Raw genomic sequence first — 23,164 nt, 5'->3', positions numbered from 1 at the left:
GCCCAACACAGGGCTCAATTCTCACAAACTGAAGGTCATGACCTGAGCCAAAATCAAGAGTCGGATACTCATCCGATTGAGCCACCCAGGTGCCCCTTTACTTTTCTTAATGTGGCTAGTGGTTAGCTTAAAATTACACGTGTCACTATTACGGTATTTCTATTGGACAACACTGGTATAGAGAATTAATCATTGAAAAGTTTCCAGGTCCCTGAGAAAGGGGAGAGAGTTCTGACCTATGATCAAAAGAAACCACCAGAGCTTGCATTAGCCTGTGTTATCAATCAACAACATCTCACCCGGTGAGTCAGGAAGACTCCACTCCAGTATGCTCCTTCCTGAATGCCAGCCAAACAAAAACCCTCTCTCCCCGGTAATCATGTCCTCCAGAAGTCTGCAAATCCCTAAACCACACTTGCCCCAGGAAAACAGAAAGAGCCATAATCTGCTCTGTTCAGAGAGACTGTGCCCGACTAGTAATAAATGTGGCTTCGTGCTGAATTTTGTTTGAAATATTTACTGATGGCCTCGTGTGTTTCGGATAAAATAAGCACTTAATAAATGTTTACAGAATGAAAGCTCTATATGCATCCCTTGCCTAAAATGAAGGGAAGTTACATCACCCAGCTCCTGCTACAGTGTTTTGCCCAGAGACTAGGCACCACTAAATGATACTGAATTGAATTGAAGCTATCTGTTAGGTAAAAGATAGATAAATATTCATAGCTCATGGTTTACTTTAGGAGCTCAACATGGAGCTAAACTGAACCAATACAATTTTTATAATCACCAAATTAACTAGGCACTATTGTAATATCTTCCAATAGACTCTTCTAAACTTTGATTTTAACAAAATCCATTTGATGGATGGGTTTGAGGAACCAAGCCATTCACAAGAGTTTTATCAATTAGTAAACACTATTAAAAACCAGCAGCCGAGGGCACCTGGGTGGCTCAGTCGGTTAAGCGTCCGATTTTGGTTCAGGTCATGATCTCGCGGTCTGTGAGTCTGTGAGTTCGAGCCCTGCATCAGGCTCTGTGCTGACAGATCAGAGCCTGGAGCCTGCTTTGGATTCTGTGTCTCCCTCTCTCTACCCTTCCCCATTGCACTCTGTCTCTGTCTCTGTCTCTGTCTCTGTCTCTCTCTCTCTCAAAAGTAAACATTAAAGACTGGCAGCTTGTCTCCACTTTATCTATGTGGGTAACGCCTCTTTTAGCACAGTTACCTCTTTACTTTCTGCTCCGTTTATTAAAGACCCCGGGGATTTTAAATATGCAAGCTGGGGGTTGAATCCCAGGACCATGAGCCATGTATGACCATAGACAAGTTACCGCACCTCACTGGCCCTTAGTTTCTTAATTTCATAAAATGAGAAGGCTCTGCCAAGTGCTGCATTCCTTCCCCCAGAATGTCGAAGGACACCCTAGGAAGTCTAGGCCATTCCTTTTAAAAGTACAGCTAGGTTCTGACCCTCCTGACTGTCACTTAAAAGCCAGCAACTCATTGAAAGCAGTTCAGTCAATGGCCTACTGTGAACGTTCTGCCCCAGGAAGGATTCGCTGGGGTGATCAGAGTATCTGGGAAACACGACCTGACCGAGGGATGCCAGGACAATCAGGCAGAGGCACCCCCTTGTTCTGCATCTCCCGGAAGCTCCCACCCTCTCTCCTTCCCCTTCACATCTAAACTATTTGAAGGTTTCACCTACATTAGTCAAAGTATGGTCAGCAAAACCCTGGGCATACCTAAGACCTTTTCAGGTGCTTTGCAAGGACAAAACTGTTTTTGTTATAACACTAACTCTTCATTTGTCTTTTTCACTGTGTTGACATTTGCATTAATGGTGCCAAAGCAGTGGTGGGAAAAACTCCTGGAGCCTCAGCTCAGAAATCAGCAAATCATGGCAGGAACCATGTCCTAGGCTAGTAGTGGTCATTATATTCTTCACCGGCAAGTACACATGGGGGGAAAGGCCTGTTTCACTTTAGAATATCTTTGATGAAGCAGCAGAATTTATTCATCATATGAATCTCAACCAGTGGGTACACGCCTTCTTAATATCCTGCGTTATAACATGGGAATTACTCATTAAGCTTCTCTACTGCAGTGGAAGTAGAAGAGTTGTGATCTGAACTAGTCACTCTCTTCATGAAATACAATTTTTCACTGGGATAAATGACTAACACGCTACGGTAATTCCCGCTGGGGTATTTGGCAGCCTTTTTTTTTTTTTTCTCCCAAAAATGAACAAAGTGAGAATGTCTCTTCAAAGGAAGACAACGTTGTTTTTTCATGTTTGTTGTCAATAATAAGATCTGAGCTTTCGAGTGAAAATGAGGATTTTGGAAAACTTGCACGTGTCAACATGAGCTTGACAATTTCCTAACACTTCAAGATTTTTCTGAAGAGATCAGTGGTGATATTAACAAACGTGATCTTTTGTGTAAGGGATTTTTTTGATATAATGGATTGCGTGTCGACATCCAGAAGATCTCCATAACTCAGTGAACCAGTTTTTTACCAAAACTGATGCCAATAACTGATGTTATAAAAATCGTGTGTGGCTGAAAGTCCCAAAGTGCAAGAAAGACTAATGGATTTTAATGTAACAGAGTATAAAAGATTCACTCACATGGTTTGAGATTGATGGCACATTGCAACCTATCTTTAAGAAACAGACACTTGTCAAACATCAAAGAAGAATATCCACAATTATCTGAAAGGTCCATTAAAATGCTCCTTCCTTTTCCAACTGTACATGTACATGAAGTTGCATTTTCTTCATATGCTTTAAACAAAACAACATATTGCCAACATATCAAATGCACGTGCAGATAAGAGTCCAGTTGTATTCTATGAAGCCATACGTTAAAGAAATTTGTAAAAGTGTAAAGCAAATACAAAAAATGGTTTTCCTTTGCTTTTTAAAATACAGCAATTTTTTATTAAAAATATCATTCATGTTAACACGTAATGCCTTTATTATTTTAAATGAACTGATCAGTATTTCTTAAACTTCTCAATTTTGATTTCTGTGCAGTAAATATAGATAATATAGTTCATATAAGTGAAGGGAAATGTTCTGTCCAATGAAAATTTAATCATATCTTCTCCTTGATTAAAATCCTTAAACCCCTCTTAGTTTTCAGAATAGAAATATGAACACCTTGTTTACAACGGCTCATGAAATGTCTGATTTAACAGTACCTCCCAAAAACTGAATATGCAAAACTATATTACTTCAGGAATTCTAGAAAAGTTACTTCTCACATAAGAGTGCATGTGTGTGTTTAAGGATGTTCACTGAAGAATTACCACAATGCTGAAAATATAAATGGAATCTAAATGTGCAACAATGGAGCCTAATTAAATATATCATGATCTATCCTTAGCAAGCTGCAGAAAAACACACACAGTAGAATCCCATTTTGTAAAAAAAAGTCAATAAATACAGGTATTTTTGTGTATGCATAGTAAACTTCTGAAAAAATATACATCAAAACGACAATGAAAGCTAGTTTAGGAATTAGAAAACACTTTCTTTTAAGAGTTTTATGGTTTTACTTTTATATTTAGCGTTTTAATATATCTGAAAATGATTTTGTATGTGATACATGATAGGAGGCCTACTATATTTCTTTTTTTAATGTTTATTTATTTTGAGAGAGAGAGAGAGCGCACACACACATGCACACGTGCAAGCGCAGCAGGGGCAGAAAGAGAGAATCACAAGTCGGCTGCAGCCTCAGCACAGAGCCCTACGTGGGGCTTGATCCCCCGACCATGGGATCATGACCTGAGCCAAAATCAAGAGTCAGACCCTTAATGGACAGAGCCACTCAGGCACCCCAGCCTAATTTATTTCTAGTTAAACAGCCAATTGCTGTAAAACTTCTGCTAAACGGTCAATCCTTTCCTCACAGATGTGCAATGTTACTTTCTCCTTATAAACTCCTCGTGTATACATGGTACTGATATAAGAGTGCATTCTGTTCCACTAACTTTATTTATTTATTATTTTTTTTAATGTGTATTTATTTTTGAGACAGAGAGAGACAGAGCATGAACGGGGGAGGGGCAGAGAGAGAGGGAGACACAGAATCGGAAGCAGGCTCCAGGCTCTGAGCCATCAGCCCAGAGCCCGACGCGGGGCTTGAACTCACGGACCGCGAGATCATGACCTGAGCTGAAGTCGGACGCTTAACCGACTGAGCCACCCAGGCGCCCCATAAGAGTGCATTCTGTTCCACTAACTTTAATCTGTTCCCGTGCCAATACCAGATATTGTATATAAGTATAGCATTATAGTATGTTTTGACATTGGGAAGGTCAAATCCCCTCCATTATTTTTTTCAAAACATTTTTTGGCTGTTTTTGCATACATATTTTTCTAGACAAACTTTAGAATCGGTGTGTGTAATTCTGAAACTACATTAAACTTATACATTAATTTAGGGAAGCTTGATTTTATTTACTTTTATTTTTTTACCATTATTTTTTTAAATTGAAGTACAGGAGCGCCCGGGTGGCTCAGTCAGTTAAGCAACTGACTCTCGGTTTTGGCTCAGGTCATGATCTCACGGTTCTTAAGTTTGAGTCTCGCATCAGGCTCCGTGCTGACGGTGCAGAGCCTGCTTGAGATTCTCTTTCTCCCTCTCTCTGCCCCTCCTCCACTCGCGTGCTCTCTCTCTCCCTCTCTCAAAATAAATAAACTTAAAAAAAAGTGAAGTAGAGTTGACACACAATGTTACATTAGCTTCAGGCGTATGACCTTGTATTTGACAATTCGGTCTGCTATGCTATGTTCACCGCAAGTGTAGCTACCATCGGTCAACATACAAAGGGAAACCTGATTTTAATAAAATTGATTCTCTCCATTGACGAATAGGACATGTCTCTGTTTATTCATTTTTTTCTGTTTTTTAGTAATACATTTCTTTTTGTTTAGAGCTAAGTTTACACCAGGTATTTCTGTTTTTCCTATTATTGCAGGAAAGGCATCCTTTTTTTCACTATATTTTAAGACTGTGTTTTTAAGACTATACTTTGAGATATTGCTGGCCTTTAATAAGCTACTGATTTCTACATACTTAAATATGGCCCTTAGAGAAAGCACATATGGAACTTCACATAGCCATAATCATCTGGCTTTGCTTAGGGTCCTGGGTACCAACAAAGAACATGTGATAAAATAATACAGCTGAAAAGTGCAATGAAACATTAAGACCATGCTGTTCTTAATTCACACTGCGTTCAATCCTGAATAAAGATCAGGATCTTTATTCTGTGGGCGTGCAAAGCAGGGAGCCAGAAAATAACAGGGGAAATGGTCTGGTAGCAACGGGAGCACTCATGTCTATCAGCCAACCAGACGGTGTAAAAAGGACACCAAATGTTACAAATTTCCAAAGTATAAAAGAAAGTAATTGGGGGTTGGCTGGCTGGCTCAGTCAGTGGATCATGCAACTCTTGATCTTAGGGTTGTAAGTTCGAGCCCTCTGTTGGGTAAAGAGATCACTTAAAAAAAAAGTAATTAGGGGCGCCTCGGTGGCTCAGTCGGTTAAGCGTCCGACTTCAGCTCAGGTCACGATCTCACGGTCCGTGAGTTCGAGCCCCGCATCGGGCTCTGGGCTGACGGCTCAGAGCCTGGAGCCTGCTTCCGATTCTGTGTCTCCCTCTCTCTCTGCCCCTCCCCCATTCATGCTCTGTCTCTCTCTGTCTCAAAAATAAATAAAAACGTTAAAAAAAAAAAGTAATTAGAATCAATATTATTAGAAATATACATTACCTCCTCAGGAATTCCAATTCGCTTAGCTGGGATTCTCTCAAAGCACGCAGCAAAAATGTCTTCTGCCAAAGGACCATAGTTGTCAACAGCAGTCGGGGAATAAATGACGCCCTATGTTTAAGAATAAAATGAGACAAGGGGCGCCTGGGTGGCTCAGTCGGTTGGGCGGCCGACTTCGGCTCAGGTCATGATCTCGCAGTCCGTGAGTTCGAGCCCCGCGTCGGGCTCTGTGCTGACAGCTCAGAGCCTGGAGCCTGTTTCAGATTCTGTGTCTCCCTCTCTCTGACCCTCCCCCATTCATGCTCTGTCTCTCTCTGTCTCAAAAATAAATAAAAACGTTAAAAAAAAAAAAAGAATAAAATGAGACAAAATAAAGCACATAAAACTAAATTTTAATCTCAAAGACATCAAGGCAGTCTATTGCCCAATGCCAAAAAGTAAGTGGGTTAATTTTTACAGAAAAGTCAACATCTCTAATATTAATTTTTCTCAATATTGTCAAAGAAGTGCAGCTACCATGTTACAAATGGATTATCTGAATACTCACTTTGTGACCTCCTCTCCCTTAATTACCAGACAAGCCCTAGATTTTTTCTGAGTAGACCTGCTTTCTAAAAACATAACTGTGTGAATAGATCAGACAGGCACTTAACTAGGAACAGCGGGACAGGGGAGTCTATCTTCTGCTAAACTTCTGTTTTATAACAGAAGCCTAGGCTATGGTTATGTGAGACTTAGAAAATACAGTATTTTCATGGGTTTTCTCTACAGTGAAATCACAAATAAAATATTTGAATCCAGTATAAATAAACCAAAATTTTAATTTTTTTGGAATTCTTTTATTTAGCTTTACTAGCTTTCAAGGGTTTATAAAGCCAAGAAAATTACTCAAAAACTGTATAACACACAATAAAGCTATTGGTTATGAATCCATCACTACAGCAGAGGTTACAGGAGTGAGGGAGGAAACCAAAGGGTTTTGGCGGTATTCAGTACTCCAAATGATAATGGGGCACTGTACTGGTTTCCAATGAAACAATTTGGAACTTTTATTTAAAGAGGATAAAACCTTCTAGAAGTATTAAGGTTTAGACATTTAACCTAAAAACATCTTCTGGAGATATATGTGACTTTGTAACACTAACATACTGTTAAATGTTTTCAAGAAATGCACTTCTGGGGGCCAGTATTCGAAGATATCAACAGGAAGAATGAAACTGTAATGAATTTTGTCCTGCAAATACTTGAGTGTAATATGGGTAAGGTGATGTCAGCTGTGAAGGACTGAAGAGATATGAAATTTATGGCTAGGAGCCTGCAATTTGTTAAAGATGAGATTTCTCTACTCACTTCAAGTCAGTTCTTGCTTAGTTCCCACCCAGTAGCATGGATAACAATATCTATAGATATATGGACAGGTCTGTAGATATTATAACCACAGATGTTATAGTTTCGTATATAGGGATGATTACTATCTTAGAAAAACAACAAGAGACATCACAGAGAAGTGGATTTAGGCTAAGTTTTGCCAGATGAGTGAGATATTTCACATGATATCTCTCTTAAAGTACATAGCCGGTATGTAATACCCAGGGAAGCTTAAGCTATATCTTATTTTACACACACAAAAAAATGAAATTGAACATATTGTGATTTGAGCATATAGTGATTTTCCCCCCTATAATTTACAGCATGTTGCTGAGAAATTTTCTCTCGACTTCTAAACAATCTTTAACTTGAATTAGACTTCAGATTTTTCTCTCTCTCCTTGTGACGAATTAATGATATACCAAGAAATAACAAAATAATCTGGCAAAATTTGTTCTTTAAAGCAGTGGTTCTCAATCTTCACTGTGCATTTGAATTTCCTAGGTGGCTTTTAAAAATACCAATGCCTGGATTCCATAGTTTGGAGTCAAGTGTACATATTGCTAGTTTTTCAACATTTCATAGATAATTCTAATATATTGTCAAGAATGAGAATCATTGGCTTAATTTAACCTTCTTGACAATCTGGTTGTAGATCAAAGAATGCTTCTTTCTGATTTTATCTATTTTAAAAAAATTTTTTTTAATGTTTATTTATTTTTGAAGGAGAGAGAGACAGAGCATGAGCTGGGAAGGGGAAGAGAGAGACAGGAGACCCAGAATCCGAAGCAGGCTCCAGGCTCTGAGCTGTCAGGACAGAGCCCGATGCGAGGCTCAAACTCACAGCCATGAGATCCTGATCCGAGCCGAAGTCAGATGCTTAACTGGCTGAGCCACCCAGGTGCCCCTGATTTTATGTATTTTTAAAAAACCAATCTTTTCTAGTATACATGAGTATTAACAGATATGTCTATCAACAACACAAATGGAATCAGAAGAGAACAAGTTGTCAATAGCTTTCATATGGAACGTTTACCTACAGGGGCAACACAGTTGATCCTTATTCCACTGCTGGCCCATTCCACAGCTAAGGTTTTGGTGAGGTTATAAACACCTTCTCTGGCAGCTCCACTGTGCCTTTAGAAGACAAAACATAAAAATTATAACCAGCTTCTGCTGTTTCTCTCGTTAACTGACGGATGTGCCAATGACCTGTCAGAGCCCCACAGATATATTCTTGTTGAGTCTGTCTTTTTGATCCTTTTTCTGAACATGGGGAAGGAGGAGGGTCCTTCAATGTTAAAGCCAAAACACAGTTATCTGATGGTCAAACAAATCTTACATTATAGGCACACATAACATCCTCCAAAACACCATGGCTGTAAAAGAAATATTTTGAAGATCTTTTTATTACATAGAAAAACTAACAAATTGGTAATTTTAAGGGTTACAAATGTGTGGGTTTTGTTTTTTGTTTTTTTGGGTTTTTTGTTTTTGTTTTTTTTTGAAAGAGAGAGAGAGAGTGGACGCAAGCAGGGGAAAAGGACAGAGGGAGACAGAGAAAGAATCTCAAGCAGGCTCCAGGCTCAGTGCAGAGCCTGATGCAGGGTTTGATCCCATGACCCTGGGATCATGACCTGAGCCAAATTCAAGAGTTGGACACTCAACCAACTGAGCCACACAGGCACCCCACAAATGGGGTTATTCTTTAAATCAATTTTAGATTATAAGGGATAATAAATTCATACATCGGGCTAGAAATAGTATCAATAGGCTTTCTAGACACCCCAAAATTTAAATAAATTTTAATATATTTCCAGAAAGGAAGTGCAAAATATTTAGGCCTGCATCCATATGGGATCTCATGCATAAAGTACAGATATAATGTTGCTTAGAATTTCTACTTACCAGGTCCTCAGAACCAAGTGTGTGAGACCCGGGGGTATATCCACTTCTCACTAAAGACCTACAGAGCCCAACCTTCTTGAAGAAAACCTATCTCTGTTCCAGTGTTGTCCGCAGCAACCCTGGCGGGACTCCATGCAGAAGCCAACTTACTCGGTCGGAATTACCCAAGTGATCCCACAACTACCCAATGGGGCCATAACTTCTGTTGCTACTGAATCCAGCAGTCCAGGGTGCATCTACAGAACACGTTCCCGTGTCCCGTCTACTGCCACCAGTGCGAGGAGGAGCCCAATTGCAACACTCAGCTGGGACAGATAATTGAAATTGAAAACACCAGGAGCAAGAGACAGGGGCAGGAACAGACATGCTTCTATAGAAGCACAACCGAGTCCTGACTCTTTCCTTTGAGGAGGACTAGAGGTGTTTGTCCCCTTGCACTCAGCCCCCTGATCACCAGTGTCACCACGTGAGGTGACCTCCTCATAGAAAAAGGCTCAGCAGTTACAGTGAGCCCCTGAAGAAACAAGTGGCAGATGTTCAGAAACTGGTAGGTGCCCGGAGCACCTGGGTGGCTCAGTCAGTTAAGCATCTGACTTCAGCTCAGGTCATGATCTCACAGGTCATGAGTTCAAGCCCCATGTCGGGCTCTGAGGCTGTCAGCACAGCCGGGAGCCTGCTTTGGATTCTGTGTCTCCCTCTCTCTCTGCCCCTCCCCCGCTCATGCTCTGTCTCTCTCTCTCTCTCTCAAAAATAAGTAAACATTTAAAACATTTTTTTAAAAAGAAAGAAAGAAACTGGTAGGTGCCCAAGAGAGAAAGCCGCTAGAATGAGAGACAGAGGTGGAAAATCAGAGACAGATATTAGTGAATCCCCATCAGGACAGAAGAGATGCTGGACAATTCAGCTTTGGAGTGATGACTATGTCACATGAAGTGCTGTTCCAGTCACTCTTCTGCTAAAGGAAACACCGAGAGGGACTGGCATTTATCTGAACTAGGAGTTGAGTGAAATTATATTTTACCATTTCCGTGACAAGCTCACATCCTCTTTCAATGACCAATTTCTGTATCAGGTAATATCTGAAACCTCTTGCAGTCTGTGTGGGAACAGATTACAAGTAATAAACTGCCTTGAAGGCTGTCACATTGCTTCATTTTCTTCCTGTCATTTATAAAGAGGAGGCAGGAGGATGTACAACTGTCAGTGAATAGAGCACTAACAAATGTTTCAAATGCTTCTGCAACTTACACACATAAAACCATACAGTATATGCTCTTTTTCACTTGGCTTCTTTCACTCAGAATAATTATTTTGAGATTCCTCCATGTTGTTGCCTGAGCTAATAGCTCATTTGCTCTTATTTCCAAGTAGTAGTCTGTTACATAGATAGACTACAATCGGCGGATTCATTCACCCGCAGATGGGCATTTGGGCTACAAACTGTCTACCCATGCGAAATGGGAGTTAGTTTTTTGGCTAATCTTTTGCCCTTGTAATCATGAACAATCACCCAGAAGATCAGCAGGTCAGGCTAAACTCCCCCACATAGATGTAACAGAAAAAATGTAACGTCTTAGGCAACATTAAGAAAAATGTGCCAAGGAGCAACGCAGTTCAAACACACACACAAGATATCCAGATAGCCTTTCAATAAATCAAAAGGTGCTCCATTGAGAAGATCATTTCTTGCCTATCAGAGTTGTCCGGAAGTTGTTAACACACGTTTTGGGTGAGGCTCTAGGGAACATGCACACTCATATTCTGCTGGTGGGAGTGCAAACTGGAAAGAAATTTGGAAATACCTAGGAGTTTTGTTTTTCTTTTTAAGTTTTTTAAATGTTTTATTTTTGAGACAGGGAGAGAGAATGAGGGAGGGACAGAGAGACGGAGACACAGAATCGAAAGCAGGCTCCAGGCTCTGAGCTGTCAGCACAGAGCCCAACTCAGGGCTTGAACCCAGGAACAGCAAGATCATGACCTAAGCTGAAGTCAGACGCTTAACCGACTGAGCCACCCAGGAGCCCCTGGAAATACCTAAAAGCATTTACCTTTCACCTTCACCCAGCAATCCATCTTCCAGAATGTATGGTAAACATATAACTCCACAAATATGAAACAAATATGTACAGTGTTATTCACTGCAGAATTATTTATAATAGCAAAACGGAGAAATAATATAAATTTCTATTAACTTTGAGATAATATGTGCATTTGGAAAGAGGAATTTGAAAATAAGTCCATAAGTCCATAGTGGTATACCAAAAAATTTAATGATAATAATGATAATTGTAATAAATATACAGATAAGGAAGGAATGGCTATTGCAAAGAAGTCCTTTTATGAATTACCAGCTAATAAATATAGAAGCAATTATGAAATCAGAAAAATTAACATTGCCCCACCATTAACGTAATAAGTGATTCAGGTAAGAATCACCAGTGGTTGCAAAAATCACGATGGAAAACAGAATATTCCCGCAATACCAAAATATCACCCTATAGATTACAGATGATGGACTAATAATAAAGGAATTCAGATCACTGTCTTACTTAGTTAAAAGGTTTTTTTCCGGGATGAGAAAGGATAGAGCATTCAACTTTGTACCTTATGCAGTTTTGTATATATATAAAAACGAGCATGCATGTTTTTATAACACTAAGATAGACCTATTTCATAAAACATTCTATGTTGGAAAATAAAATTTTTTTCATAAAAAAACGGAAGGATTCAGAACTTATAAAAGATATGAAGGAAATCAGCAAAACGATTTTTTTTCTAAACCAGACTTTTTACCTGCTAAATGTGTGGTCTTCAAGTAGCTTCCTAGCACATTGTTTTTCTCTTTGTTCTATGTGGATGTCCTTTTAGATTATTATGAAAGAATCTACTGAGCCAGTACAGGAAATTAGTTCATTGATGGACTTTAAAAAAAAAAAAATCAGTTTCCAACATAATATTTTACCAAAATCAGAATAAGAGTGAAATATGTCAAATTCCACTATGGAGTAACAATTCAGCAGTTCTGTCTAAAAATGAATAGGCATATTCACAGTATTCTAATCTAAATTAGCCTAGATTAGTTTTATTTCCACACGTTAACAAAAAAAGATATCTCCAGAAAATGATGACCAGTTTAGCGACATCTGGATAAGGGTTACTGGATAAAATATAGAACATTCCATTAAATTTGAATTTCAGATAAATAACAACAACAACAACAACAACAACAACAACAACAACAAAACTTTAGCATAAAGATGCCCCATGCAATATTTGGAACAGACTTATAATAAAAAATGTAATGGAGCATCTGTTTTTCTTTTCTTGGTAAATCTGGCAAGTCTCATATGGATGGAAATTTTTTGGAAGTACATTTTCAACATTCAAATAAAGGGAATAGCTAAGTATTGAGATTGAAACTTATTAAAGGATTAAGGATCGTGACTTATGAAGTTTTCTCCACCCTACTCCCCCCTATTCAGAAGACAAAACCCAAAGATATAGAAAAATATACATATATGTATGTGTGTGCTTACACAAATCCCGGGAGTCCATTCTTAGTAAGGATAATGATATTGACAATAGACCCTCCATGTTCTTTCATCCACGAGCTGTAAACTGCAGGAAAAAGACCAGTGACAAACGTGTGACTCTCATCCCCTGTCCCAGCATGTTGCTTTTTATTTTAAAAAAAATTTTTTTTTTAAATTTTTTTTTTCAACGTTTTTTATTTATTTTTGGGACAGAGAGAGACAGAGCATGAACGGGGGAGGGTCAGAGAGAGAGGGAGACACAGAATCGGAAACAGGCTCCAGGCTCCGAGCCATCAGCCCAGAGCCTGACGCGGGGCTCGAACTCACGGACCGCGAGATCGTCGCGGGGCTCGAACTCACGGACCGCGATATCGTGACCTGGCTGAAGTCGGACGCTTAACCGACTGCGCCACCCAGGCGCCCCTTATTTTAAAATTTTTAATTTCTGTTTCCTTTTTATAAAAAGCCTGATTGGGCATAATGTAGGGATCACAAAATTCATCCACTTCACGTGTACAACTTCAAGACTTTTAATAAATATACAGAGTCATGGAACCACCATCACAATCCAATTTTAGAATATTTCCATTACCCCCCAAAAGTTCCTTGGTAGCTTTCTGCAGGTCAAGCAAACGGTCATCTACTTTCTGTTTATATAAATTTGCCTTTTCTGAATATTACGTATAAAGCAAAACACACAATATGTGGTCTTTTGTGTCTGGCTTCTCTCACTTAGAATAATGTTTGTGAGCTTCATCCAGGCTGTAACATGTGTCAAGAGTTAACTTTTCTTGCGGAATAGTATTCCATTGAATGGATATGCCATATTTCATTTATCCATTCACCAGCTGATGAACGTTTGGATTGTTTCCACTTTGAGGTGATTATGAATACAAACCTTTATGTGGACATATGTTTTTATTTCTCTTGGGTGGAAGTGCTGGGTCATATCATATGGTAGCTGTAGGTTTAACTTTTTAAGAAACTGCCAGACTATTTTCCAGTGTCTCCACCATTTTACATTCCTACCAGAAATACATGAGGGTTCCAGTTTCTGCACACTGTTATTGTCTAACTTTCTGATTACAGCCATTCTAATGGGTATGAAGGGATATTTCACTGAGATTTTTTTTTAATGCTTTTATTTATTTCTGAGAGAGAGAGAGAGACAGAGACAGAGACAGAGCAAAAGTGGAGGAGGAGCAGAGAGAGAGAGAGAGAGGGAGACCCAGAATCTGAAGAAGGCACCAGGCTCTGAGCTGTCAGCACCGAGCACGATGCGGGGCTGGAACCCATAAACCACGAGATCATGACCTGAGACGAAGTAACACACTTAACCAACGGAGCCGCCCAGGTGCCCTTCACTGAGCTTTTGACTGGCATTTCCCTAAGGACTAATGGTGTTGAGAATCTTCTGATATACTTGTTCATCATTTATATATATTCTTTGGTGAAATATCTATTTAAATCTTTTGCACATTTTTTAATTGGTTTGTTTTCTTAACATTGAATTCTAAGAATTCTTTTTACATTCTGGATACAAGTTCTTTATCAGATATGTGATTTGGAAATCTCTTCTCCCAGTTTATGGCTTATCTTTTCATTTTCTTAATGTTATCTTTTGAAGCACACACGTGTAATTCTGATTAAGTCCAGCTCATCAGTTTTTTTCACCTTATGCATGGTATTTTGGGTGGCGTATCTCAGGACCCATTGCCTAAACCAAGGTCATAAAGATTTTGTCCTTTGTTTGCTTCTAAAAGTTACAAAATTTTACTTTTTGCTTTTAGGCCCACGGTCCATTTTGCACTTGGGGTTTGCTTTCACTTATGGTGTGAAGTAAGGGTCTTTTTCTTGTATGTGCATATCCGACTGTCCAAGCACCATCTGTTGAAAAGACTGTCATTTCCCCAAACAAATGCCTCGGTCCCTTTGGCAAAAATCATAAATATAACGGTTTGACCACAAATATAAGGATTTATTTCTGGACTGTCAAATCTGTCCCAATGATCTATGCATCTAGCCTTATGCTAGTACCACACTGTCTTGAAACCAAGAAGTAGAAGTCCTCTAACTTTCTTCTGTTGCAAAACCGTTATTTCTGAAAAATTTTGAAAATTTCTAGAAATTTCGTTATTTCTGGCTGTTCTGAGTCCTTTGCACTTCCACGTGTATTTTAGGATCTGTTTGTCAATTTCTGCAAAAATAATAGAGACTGCACTGAACCTACAGATCAACTTGGGAAAAACTACCATCTTAACAATATTGTATTTTCTAATTCACAAACATCAAATGTTTTCCCATTTATTTTCATCTTCTTTCATTTCTGGCAGCAACGTTTTGTAGTTTCTAGATACGAGTCGTATCCTTTTCTATTCTATCCTTTAACTTCATTCTTTAAGTATTTTACCTTTTTGAAGCCCCATTTGATATTTAGCCATCAAGTCCATTCATATAAATCAAGACAACGCCAGAGATGTTCCCTCAAGACTAGCTTTAACAGAAACCTAATTTTTAATGATATTTATTTATTTTTTTAAATGTTTATTTATTTTTGAGGGGGAGAGAGAGAGAGGCAGAGTACAAGCGGGGAGGGCAGAGAGAGAGAGAGAGAGGGTGACACAGAATCTGAAGCAGGCTCCAAGCTCTGAGCTGTCAGCACAGACCCTGACACGGGGCTTGAATTTAGGAACCCCAAGATCATGATCTGAACTGAAGTTGGACACTTAACCGACTGAGCCACCCAAGTGCCCCAGAAATCTAATTTTTAGAATGTAAAGGCCAGAGAACAATTCAAGACCCTCCTATTAAAAGTTCAGGCAAAAATAAGAGTGCCTTCCAATTATTACTTAATGCTTTCTAGTGAGTTCTGACCAATTCATAGAGTATGACAGAAAAAGCAGGCAAAGCCACTAGAAAAGAAGATATAAAATACAGTCTTTTAAAATTCTAAGACAACTCTTTCATATTATTTTCACATTATTAATTTTTTTAGATTTTATTTTTAAGTACTCTCATCACCCAAGATGGGGCTCGAACTCCTAATCCTGAGATTAAGAGTCATGTGCTCTACCGACTGAGCCAGCTAGGTGCCCCTATTTTCACATTTTTCAAACTGGGATATGTCTTACAGTTGGTGGCTTCTTAAGATACACATGGCACTGTTTGTACTTTCTTAGTGATATACAAAATGGTGCATTTCTGAATTGACTATATCTTTGATTCAATGAAATACAGTATTTATTTTTAGACAACATGATTGTACGTCTAAAACACCCAAAAGACTAATTTAAAAAAAACTGTTAAAGCTACAAATTGCTAGATAAAGTTACAAGCTCAACTTGAAAAAATAATTCTTCTATAAACCAACAATAATCCAGTTGAAAAATAATTGGTAAACAGCCCATTCAAAATAGCAAGAGTCATCAAAAATACCTAAGCATAACCTTAATTAAAAAAAATATATGAGTTCTATATGACAAAAACCACAAATCTTTGCCAAAAAATATAAAATAAGTATCTATTAATAGAAAGACATGCCATTATGATATATTCATTACTTTAGGGTAATAATTTCCCAGGTAGACACATTTGTCAAAGCTGATTACATTACACTTTAAATGTTAATTTAATATTTTTACCTCAATAAAGTTGTAAAATGTGAGAAAAAAAAAAAAAAAGGAAGACATGCCATTATGGAAAGACAATATTTAAACATGGTAACTATTTTCAAATTATTGACAAATTTAACACAATTCCAACCAAATTCCCCACCAGGATTTTTGAGGAAAAAACCTGAATATAAAATTCATCTGAAAGAATAAAAGGTCATGAATAGCCAAGAAAAAGTTTGAAAATGAAAATAAATAAAGCACTGCGTGCCATACTGAATATCTAAAAAACTTATTAAGAAAAAAAAAAGAAAGGGGAATAAGTTTATTTAAATCACCCTAACACAGACTTTCTTCTTCTGTTAGCACTCTGACATCATTGTTTTTCCCCTGACACTTTTCCTGGGTATTACAGGAATATTTCTTCACGCTATTTGAGAGAATCAGACGCCAATCACAAGTACAGCTTATTTACCTGTGCTTCAGACCAACTGGCTATAAATCAGAAGTTCCTATGAGCTCTTCCTTGGATTTGACTAATCTGCTCTTGAACTCAGGAAACTAGTTCACTCACTAAATTACTCATTTGTTACAAAGCATATTAAGGGATATGAACCAACAGGCAGATGAAGAAATACACAGGGCAAGGTCCTGAACAAAGAAGCTTCTGTTCTGTGGAGTTTGAGACTGGCATGGTGTCACATGTTCTGATTTAGCAACCCTATCCTTTGGTTTTTCATTACAGAGTTGTGACTGATTAAATCTTTGGTCACTGGTCACTGATTTGACCCTTACCCCTCTCTGCTGCCCAGAAATCAGTGTTGGTTCCCTACCAACCAGCTCGTACCCCATCTTTAGGGAATTTCCCAAAGTCACCTCATTAACATACTCAGTTGTGGTTGAACAGGGCTTGTTATGAATAACAGACACTCATTTCACCCTTACAGTCCTAAAGCCATTTCAGGTACTGAAGACAAGAAGACCAAGTGTTATAACAAAAGACTTAATGCTCAGGAAATTACAAGGGCCAATGGGAGCTATGAACCAGGAACTGGAGACAGACCAAAACATACACTCATTACAAATCACAACATCACAGTCCCCAGTGATTCTGGAACTACCATGTTATCCCTAACTACCTACCTGAACTTTTTACATGAGGGTGAAACAAACTATCTTATTTAAGCTCCTGTTTTTTTCCATGGTCTCTACACTGGAACAGCTAGTCACAACTGATATAAAGCTTTATATTGCTGGTTAGATAAAAAGGCTGGGAATGTCTGCAAGCCTTTGACTTAGAGATATTAAGAAGATAAAGCCTAACCCATGTTGGGGTAAAGACCCTTTTGGTTGGAATTATACTTGTTCTGTGGGTTTTATCATAAAAATGTCTTGGAAAGCTTGCAAGAAAACCCTTGAGTTACTCAACTTCAGGAGTTGAGCATCACCACCCCAACACATGACTTTCAGTCCAAAGTTAATGAAGTTAATGAACAGGCCCTTATAACAGATTCATTTCTTTAAAACAAAGCGTGAGAGGTTTTTAGGTTTTTGTTTTAAATTTCAGGGACAACTTTGTAGCTATATCTTTGTACAGATCCATAATAATTTTCTCATGACAAATTCCTAGAAATAAAATTACAAGATCAAAGCATATCCATATATTATAAATACTGCCAAATTACTATCCAGAAAGGGAACAACTTACATCCCTGTGTTGTATGGGAATGAACCAGGGCAGTAAATGTTGATGATATGGAGTTTCTGAGCCTCTAACAATTCTCTTTCAAGATTTTCTATAATCTTTAAATAAGGACACTTTGACTTTTTTGGGTTATTGATCATACTTGCCTGCTTTGCACATGTAGAAAGTGCCCGTCAAGTTGGTTTCGACCACAGCATGCCATCCCTTTGCACTGATGTGTTCTGCAGGAGACATGAACTGGCCTCCTCCATTGTTGACCAAAAAATTGATCTTACCATAAGTATCTAAGGTGGATTTGATCAAACTGTTCACCTGAAGAAAAATGTTAAAAGTAAGCTGGTTAATAACCTCACTTGCTACTTGGACCGATAGCTTGCTCTAGAGAGGGAAAGAACTTGTAGTCTGTAACAGGAAATGGTAACTCTGAGTACCATAATACCCACAGATCAGAAAACTAAATTGGTAATTCTTTTGACAAGATTTAGCCAAGAGCCTGGATCACTTCTGAATACAAGCCTCCTGAATACAAGCACTTCTGAATTTGTAAGCTGTAAACCCAGAATAATGAATAGTACTAAAATAGGTTAATGGCAACATTAAGAAATGACTTAAAAGGGGTGCCTGGATGGCTCAGTTGGTAGCGCATGTGACTCTTGATCTCAGGGTTGTGAGGTCGAGCCCGATGTTGGGTGTAGAAATTAACGATTACTTATAAACAAAACTTTAAAAAATTAAAAAAAAATTTTTTTTTTAAAGAAATGACTTAAAGGGCAAAGGGCACAAAAGGTAATCTCACTGAGACCACATCCTTTCTTTGCTTCCTGATCTTGTTTCTCTCCATCTCCTTCTCTGGACGTAATTCACTCAGTAAATCATTGGCAAAAGAATCTCTTTCATAGACTCTGCTTTTAGTTAACCTCATCTAAGACAGTTACCATAGGAACATCTGTAGCACAGGTTTAGAAGCCACTACTATAAATTAAAATAAATGAATAAATGATATAGACATATTTGTATTACCTCCTCTTCTTTGCGAATGTTGCATTTTATGGGAGTGACCTGAGCCCGGTTGGTGTGGGGCAGGCTGACTTTCAGTTCTTCTGCAGTCGATTTTAATCTATCAAAGTTACGAGATGCAATGACCACATTACACCCTGAAAAGAAAACAGAGAACAAGTAAATATGCTTTCACTGGTTGTCTAAATTTTTTTTAACTTTTTTTCAATGTTTATTTATTTTTGAGAGAGAGAGACAGAGCACGAGTGGGGGAGGAGCAGAGAGAGAGGGAGACCCAGAATCAGAAGCAGGCTCCAGGCTCTGAGCTGTCAGCACAGAGCCCGACGCGGGGCTCAAACCCACGAACCATGAGATCATGACCTGAGGTGAAGTCAGACACTTAACCGACTGACCCACTCAAGTGCCCCATTGATTGTCTAAATTAAAAAAAAAAAATACTAATGTTTAGGAAATATTTCACGTGTTCCCATAAAAAAAGATTTAAAAAAAAAAAAAGATGAGTCGGGACTTCTGCTTCTGGTTATGATGGAGCATCAATAACCAAGTTTACCCTCCAGACCGAAACAACTGAAGAACTAGACAAAGTATATATAGCAATGGTTTTCAGGCACAGGACATGGGTACCATGACGCGGCAATCTCGGAGAGTGGAAACAAACACTGTGAGTCCTATGATCATTCCAGCTTACCGCCTGGAGACAGTGTCCAAGGTGCAGCACAGAGAGGAGGAGGAAACCATTCAGAGCCCAGGAAGAGATGAAGATGGGAGTCCCAGAGGCCAAAACTAGGTTACATAGGGCAGAGAGAGAAGATAAGTCACAGAGCAATAACTCCAGAGATCTGCAGAGTTCCCTCAAATATTCAGCTGAGCACTGAACAGTGCATTGAGTGAAAAAAACTATCTGAGGCTGGGGAAAGAACCATCCCAAAGGAGCAGAAACAACAGACCCTGACATTCACACAGCACTGAGAATAGTGTTCCCACCAGGCAAAACCTTTCAAGGGCCAATGGGAAAAATACGCAGAAGGGTATGGCCTCAGTAGTGAAGCAAAATTAGCCCTAGGTTAAAGGCCATTCAGGTCAACACTTAACATACAACAAGCCTCTCCTAAGATATCAAACTGTTTCCAAGTAACTTAGGTGCATCTTAAAACAAAACTCAAGAATATACAAATAGCCAGCACTGAACAAGGTAAAATTCAAATGTCTGTCATCCAGCAAAAATTTTACCAGTCATGCAAAGAAGCAGATAAATAGAACCCATAACGAGGAGAAAAGTCAATTAATAAAAACAGAACCAGAAATGGCACTGACAACAAAATAAACAAATTCGTGATAAAGAGAAAAATATTAAAAGCAGTCAGAGAAAAAGAACAGAACAAAAAGACAAGGAAGACAGAAGACTTCTCTTTCAGAAATATTGCAAGCCAGAAGACAGTGGAAATGGCTCGAAAGTACTGGGGAGGGGCAGAGGGTGGGCATTTGGGAACCCAGAAATCTTGACCCAGTGAAAACAGTTTTCAGAAATGATGACAACATGAAGAGCTGTTCACACATATAACAGCTGGAAGCATGTTACAGCTGCATTAAAGCAGACCTGTATTACTTAAAAGAGTAAAGGAAGTCTTTCAGATGGAAGGACAATGATACAGATGGAAATCTAAATTACCAGAAATGCCAATTATGTGAGTAAATACAAAGACTTTTCTTCTTTCTATTCAAGTCTCTTTACTTTTTTTTTATTTTTTTAATGTTTATTTATTTATTTTGATGGGGCAGAGAGAGAGAGTATCCCAAGCAGGCTTTGCACTGTAAGTGCAGGGCCCGATGAAGGGCTTGGATCCCATGAATCGTGAGCTCATGACCTGAGCTGAAATCAAGAGCCAGACGCTTAACTGACTCAGCCACCCAGGCACCCCTATTCAAATCTCTTTAAAAGGTGGAGATTGTTTAAAGTAAAAATGGTAACAATGCACTGTAGGATTTATAACCTATGTAAAAATAAATGTGTGGGAACAACAGTGTGATGGCCAAAAAAGGTGAAATAGCAGCACAGGCAGTCCTTCCTTTGCTCAGCTCTAACACGCACGAATTTCAATTGTGTAAGCGTAGTTGAACAACATAAATCCCTCAGCAACATGGTTCAAACTTCAGTTACCATGACATATTAATGGTGAGTAATTGTATAAAATACAAGCTGTTCCGTCCACAAATCACCATTGAATAACAGATGCACATCATGATCAGTGACTAATCATGTCACTTCTTTCAATGTCTGGCCATGATTGGGCATCATGCATGCTTTCTTCAATTCACACACAGACAGCAAAGAAATACAGTCGTGTTGTGTCCGGGTCTCCCAGTGATAAGCCTATGATTCAAAGAGGACTCGTCCAAAAAGATGAAAATACAACAAAGAAGTAAAAATTGGTAACACTGGAAGTGAAATTAGAATTGAATGGAAAGGGAGTTATAAGAGGAATAGTCGTCCAGGGGCATACTGACACTGCCATCAGTGTTTTCCTGAAGTACAAATTCTAAGCTATGACATACTGGAATGTCTATTCACCTTACTGAGTGAAAATGAACCTTAGTGTTCACTGTCGCCTGATGTCTTAGCTCCTCCTGAAGAGACTGCTTCCCTTTTTTCATAGACAAATATATAAATGTATCAGAAATACTGGCCAAGGCAGCCTCAGAGCACATAGAGCAAGAAGCCTTGCCAACTCTGGACTTCTCAGAGGTACACAGTAGATTTTAATTAAACTATACTGATAATTACAACTATATTGATAACTCTCCTCTCTCTCCCTCACCAAGCCGAGGCTGGTAGTCCCTTCTACATGCTACTATACCCCTGTCCTCACCCTAACACAGTATTTAAGCCCATGTTACATTGGAATGACCTGTTCTTAAGAGTCTCCCCCACACGCTGGCTGTCACCCCCAGAGGATAGGGACCTGTTGCTACCATAATCGTTACACTAGCACAAAGTCCACATTCAATATACACATGTGGAATAAATGGAGTTTATAAAGGTAAACAGTAAGAAGGGTCTCCACGTGACCACAATTATTTTACTTATATGGGACGAGCGAGCTTCTGCATATCTAAAGAAGGCACTTAAAGAAAACTATTTTTCAAGTTCACGTTGTAATTTAGTAATCTCCAATAGAGACAACTTTTGGAAATTCTGATGGGCATTCTGAAAGCTTTACAAAGCAAACACTGAAAAGATTCACCATGGGTTCCTGGTAAAACAAGACTTTTAAACAGAATTAAATTTATCAAAATGGATGTGTAACTTTCAGCACAGCATCAATTATACTGTTAGGAGAACTCTTGTTTCCTTTTAGCTTGTTACCAGGTAGGCTCTATTCCCAGAAGGGAAAATAAAAATTTGAAATAAAAATTTGGCATATTCTTTTCATATGCCTTTAAACTTTATTTACATGGTTTTTTCATTCAATGAGGATTTACATCTTCATATAAGTAAACTTGTCCATTTTCCCCTTTGTGGTTTCTTTACTTGTTTATGTGCTTACAAAATCCTCCCTTTCCCCAAGTTCGGGTAAATATTATAACAACTGTGTGCAGATTATATATGATGGGAGTCTCTTGGGTGTTAAGACCTTTAACAATTAAGTGAAGTGAAATGAAGTTTTCCCGTGTTTCTTCATTAGGTAATACATAAGATGGATTAATTTTAAGCACACATCTACAAATACTTCCATAGCATGTTCCCAAAGGTGTCCTTATTCCCCACTTCGGGCAATGTATCTTTGATTCTAACTGTTCCCTTTAGCTTACAAACGACGGTTTCATTACTCAACGTTTCCCCACAGTTTCTTAGGAAGGACTCTCTTCTTCCCCTCCCCCGCCCCCGCTCTGGTTTCAAGTTCACCCACGTCTCCAGCTTCTTTGCTTAGCAAGCCCAGGTCTCCGAGCGGTGCCTAGGAGCTCCAGGCACCCCGACCCCAGGTTATGCCAGGGTATCTCTGCGTTGTCTGGCCCAGGGGCTTGCTCACGTACCCAGGTTCAGGAGCTCGGTGGTGATGGCCTTTCCGATACCCGTGGCCCCGCCGGTGACGATGGCCAATTGGTCCTTCAGCAAGCCGGCCGCCAAGCAGCTCTTGCCCCTTGTGGAAACGCCCATCTCCACGGCGCGTCCGAGTCCCAGGAGCACTAAGGTCCCTCAGCCTGGGAGGTAAGCGGGGCCTTTGGTTACTTGTC

The 23,164-nt window shown here is 39.0% G+C and overlaps 1 protein-coding gene across 2 annotated transcripts in view; it reads right to left on the bottom strand.

Moving 5' to 3' along the window:
* PECR (peroxisomal trans-2-enoyl-CoA reductase) overlaps positions 1-23,155 on the bottom strand; it is a 28,670-nt gene extending 5,515 nt beyond the window's left edge. Inside the window, exons 1-6 of one of the 2 annotated variants that reach the window (XM_053905092.1) lie at positions 22,964-23,155; positions 18,935-19,068; positions 18,061-18,226; positions 12,602-12,683; positions 8,198-8,294; positions 5,790-5,900 (exon numbers count right to left, since the gene is read on the bottom strand). In XM_053905092.1, the coding sequence (XP_053761067.1) occupies positions 5,790-5,900; positions 8,198-8,294; positions 12,602-12,683; positions 18,061-18,226; positions 18,935-19,068; positions 22,964-23,087 (714 nt within the window). In that variant the 5' untranslated portion in view covers positions 23,088-23,155. The remainder of the gene's footprint in view (positions 1-5,789; positions 5,901-8,197; positions 8,295-12,601; positions 12,684-18,060; positions 18,227-18,934; positions 19,069-22,963) is intronic. The other variant, XM_019446062.2, reaches the window with a different exon arrangement.
* Between the last annotated feature and the right edge of the window lie 9 nt (positions 23,156-23,164).

Source organism: Panthera pardus, unplaced genomic scaffold (genome assembly GCF_024362965.1).
Source record: "Panthera pardus isolate Hobbes unplaced genomic scaffold, ASM2436296v1 HiC_scaffold_10, whole genome shotgun sequence".
Taxonomy (NCBI): Eukaryota; Metazoa; Chordata; class Mammalia; order Carnivora; family Felidae; genus Panthera; species Panthera pardus.
This window is presented reverse-complemented; position numbering and strand designations above follow the sequence as displayed.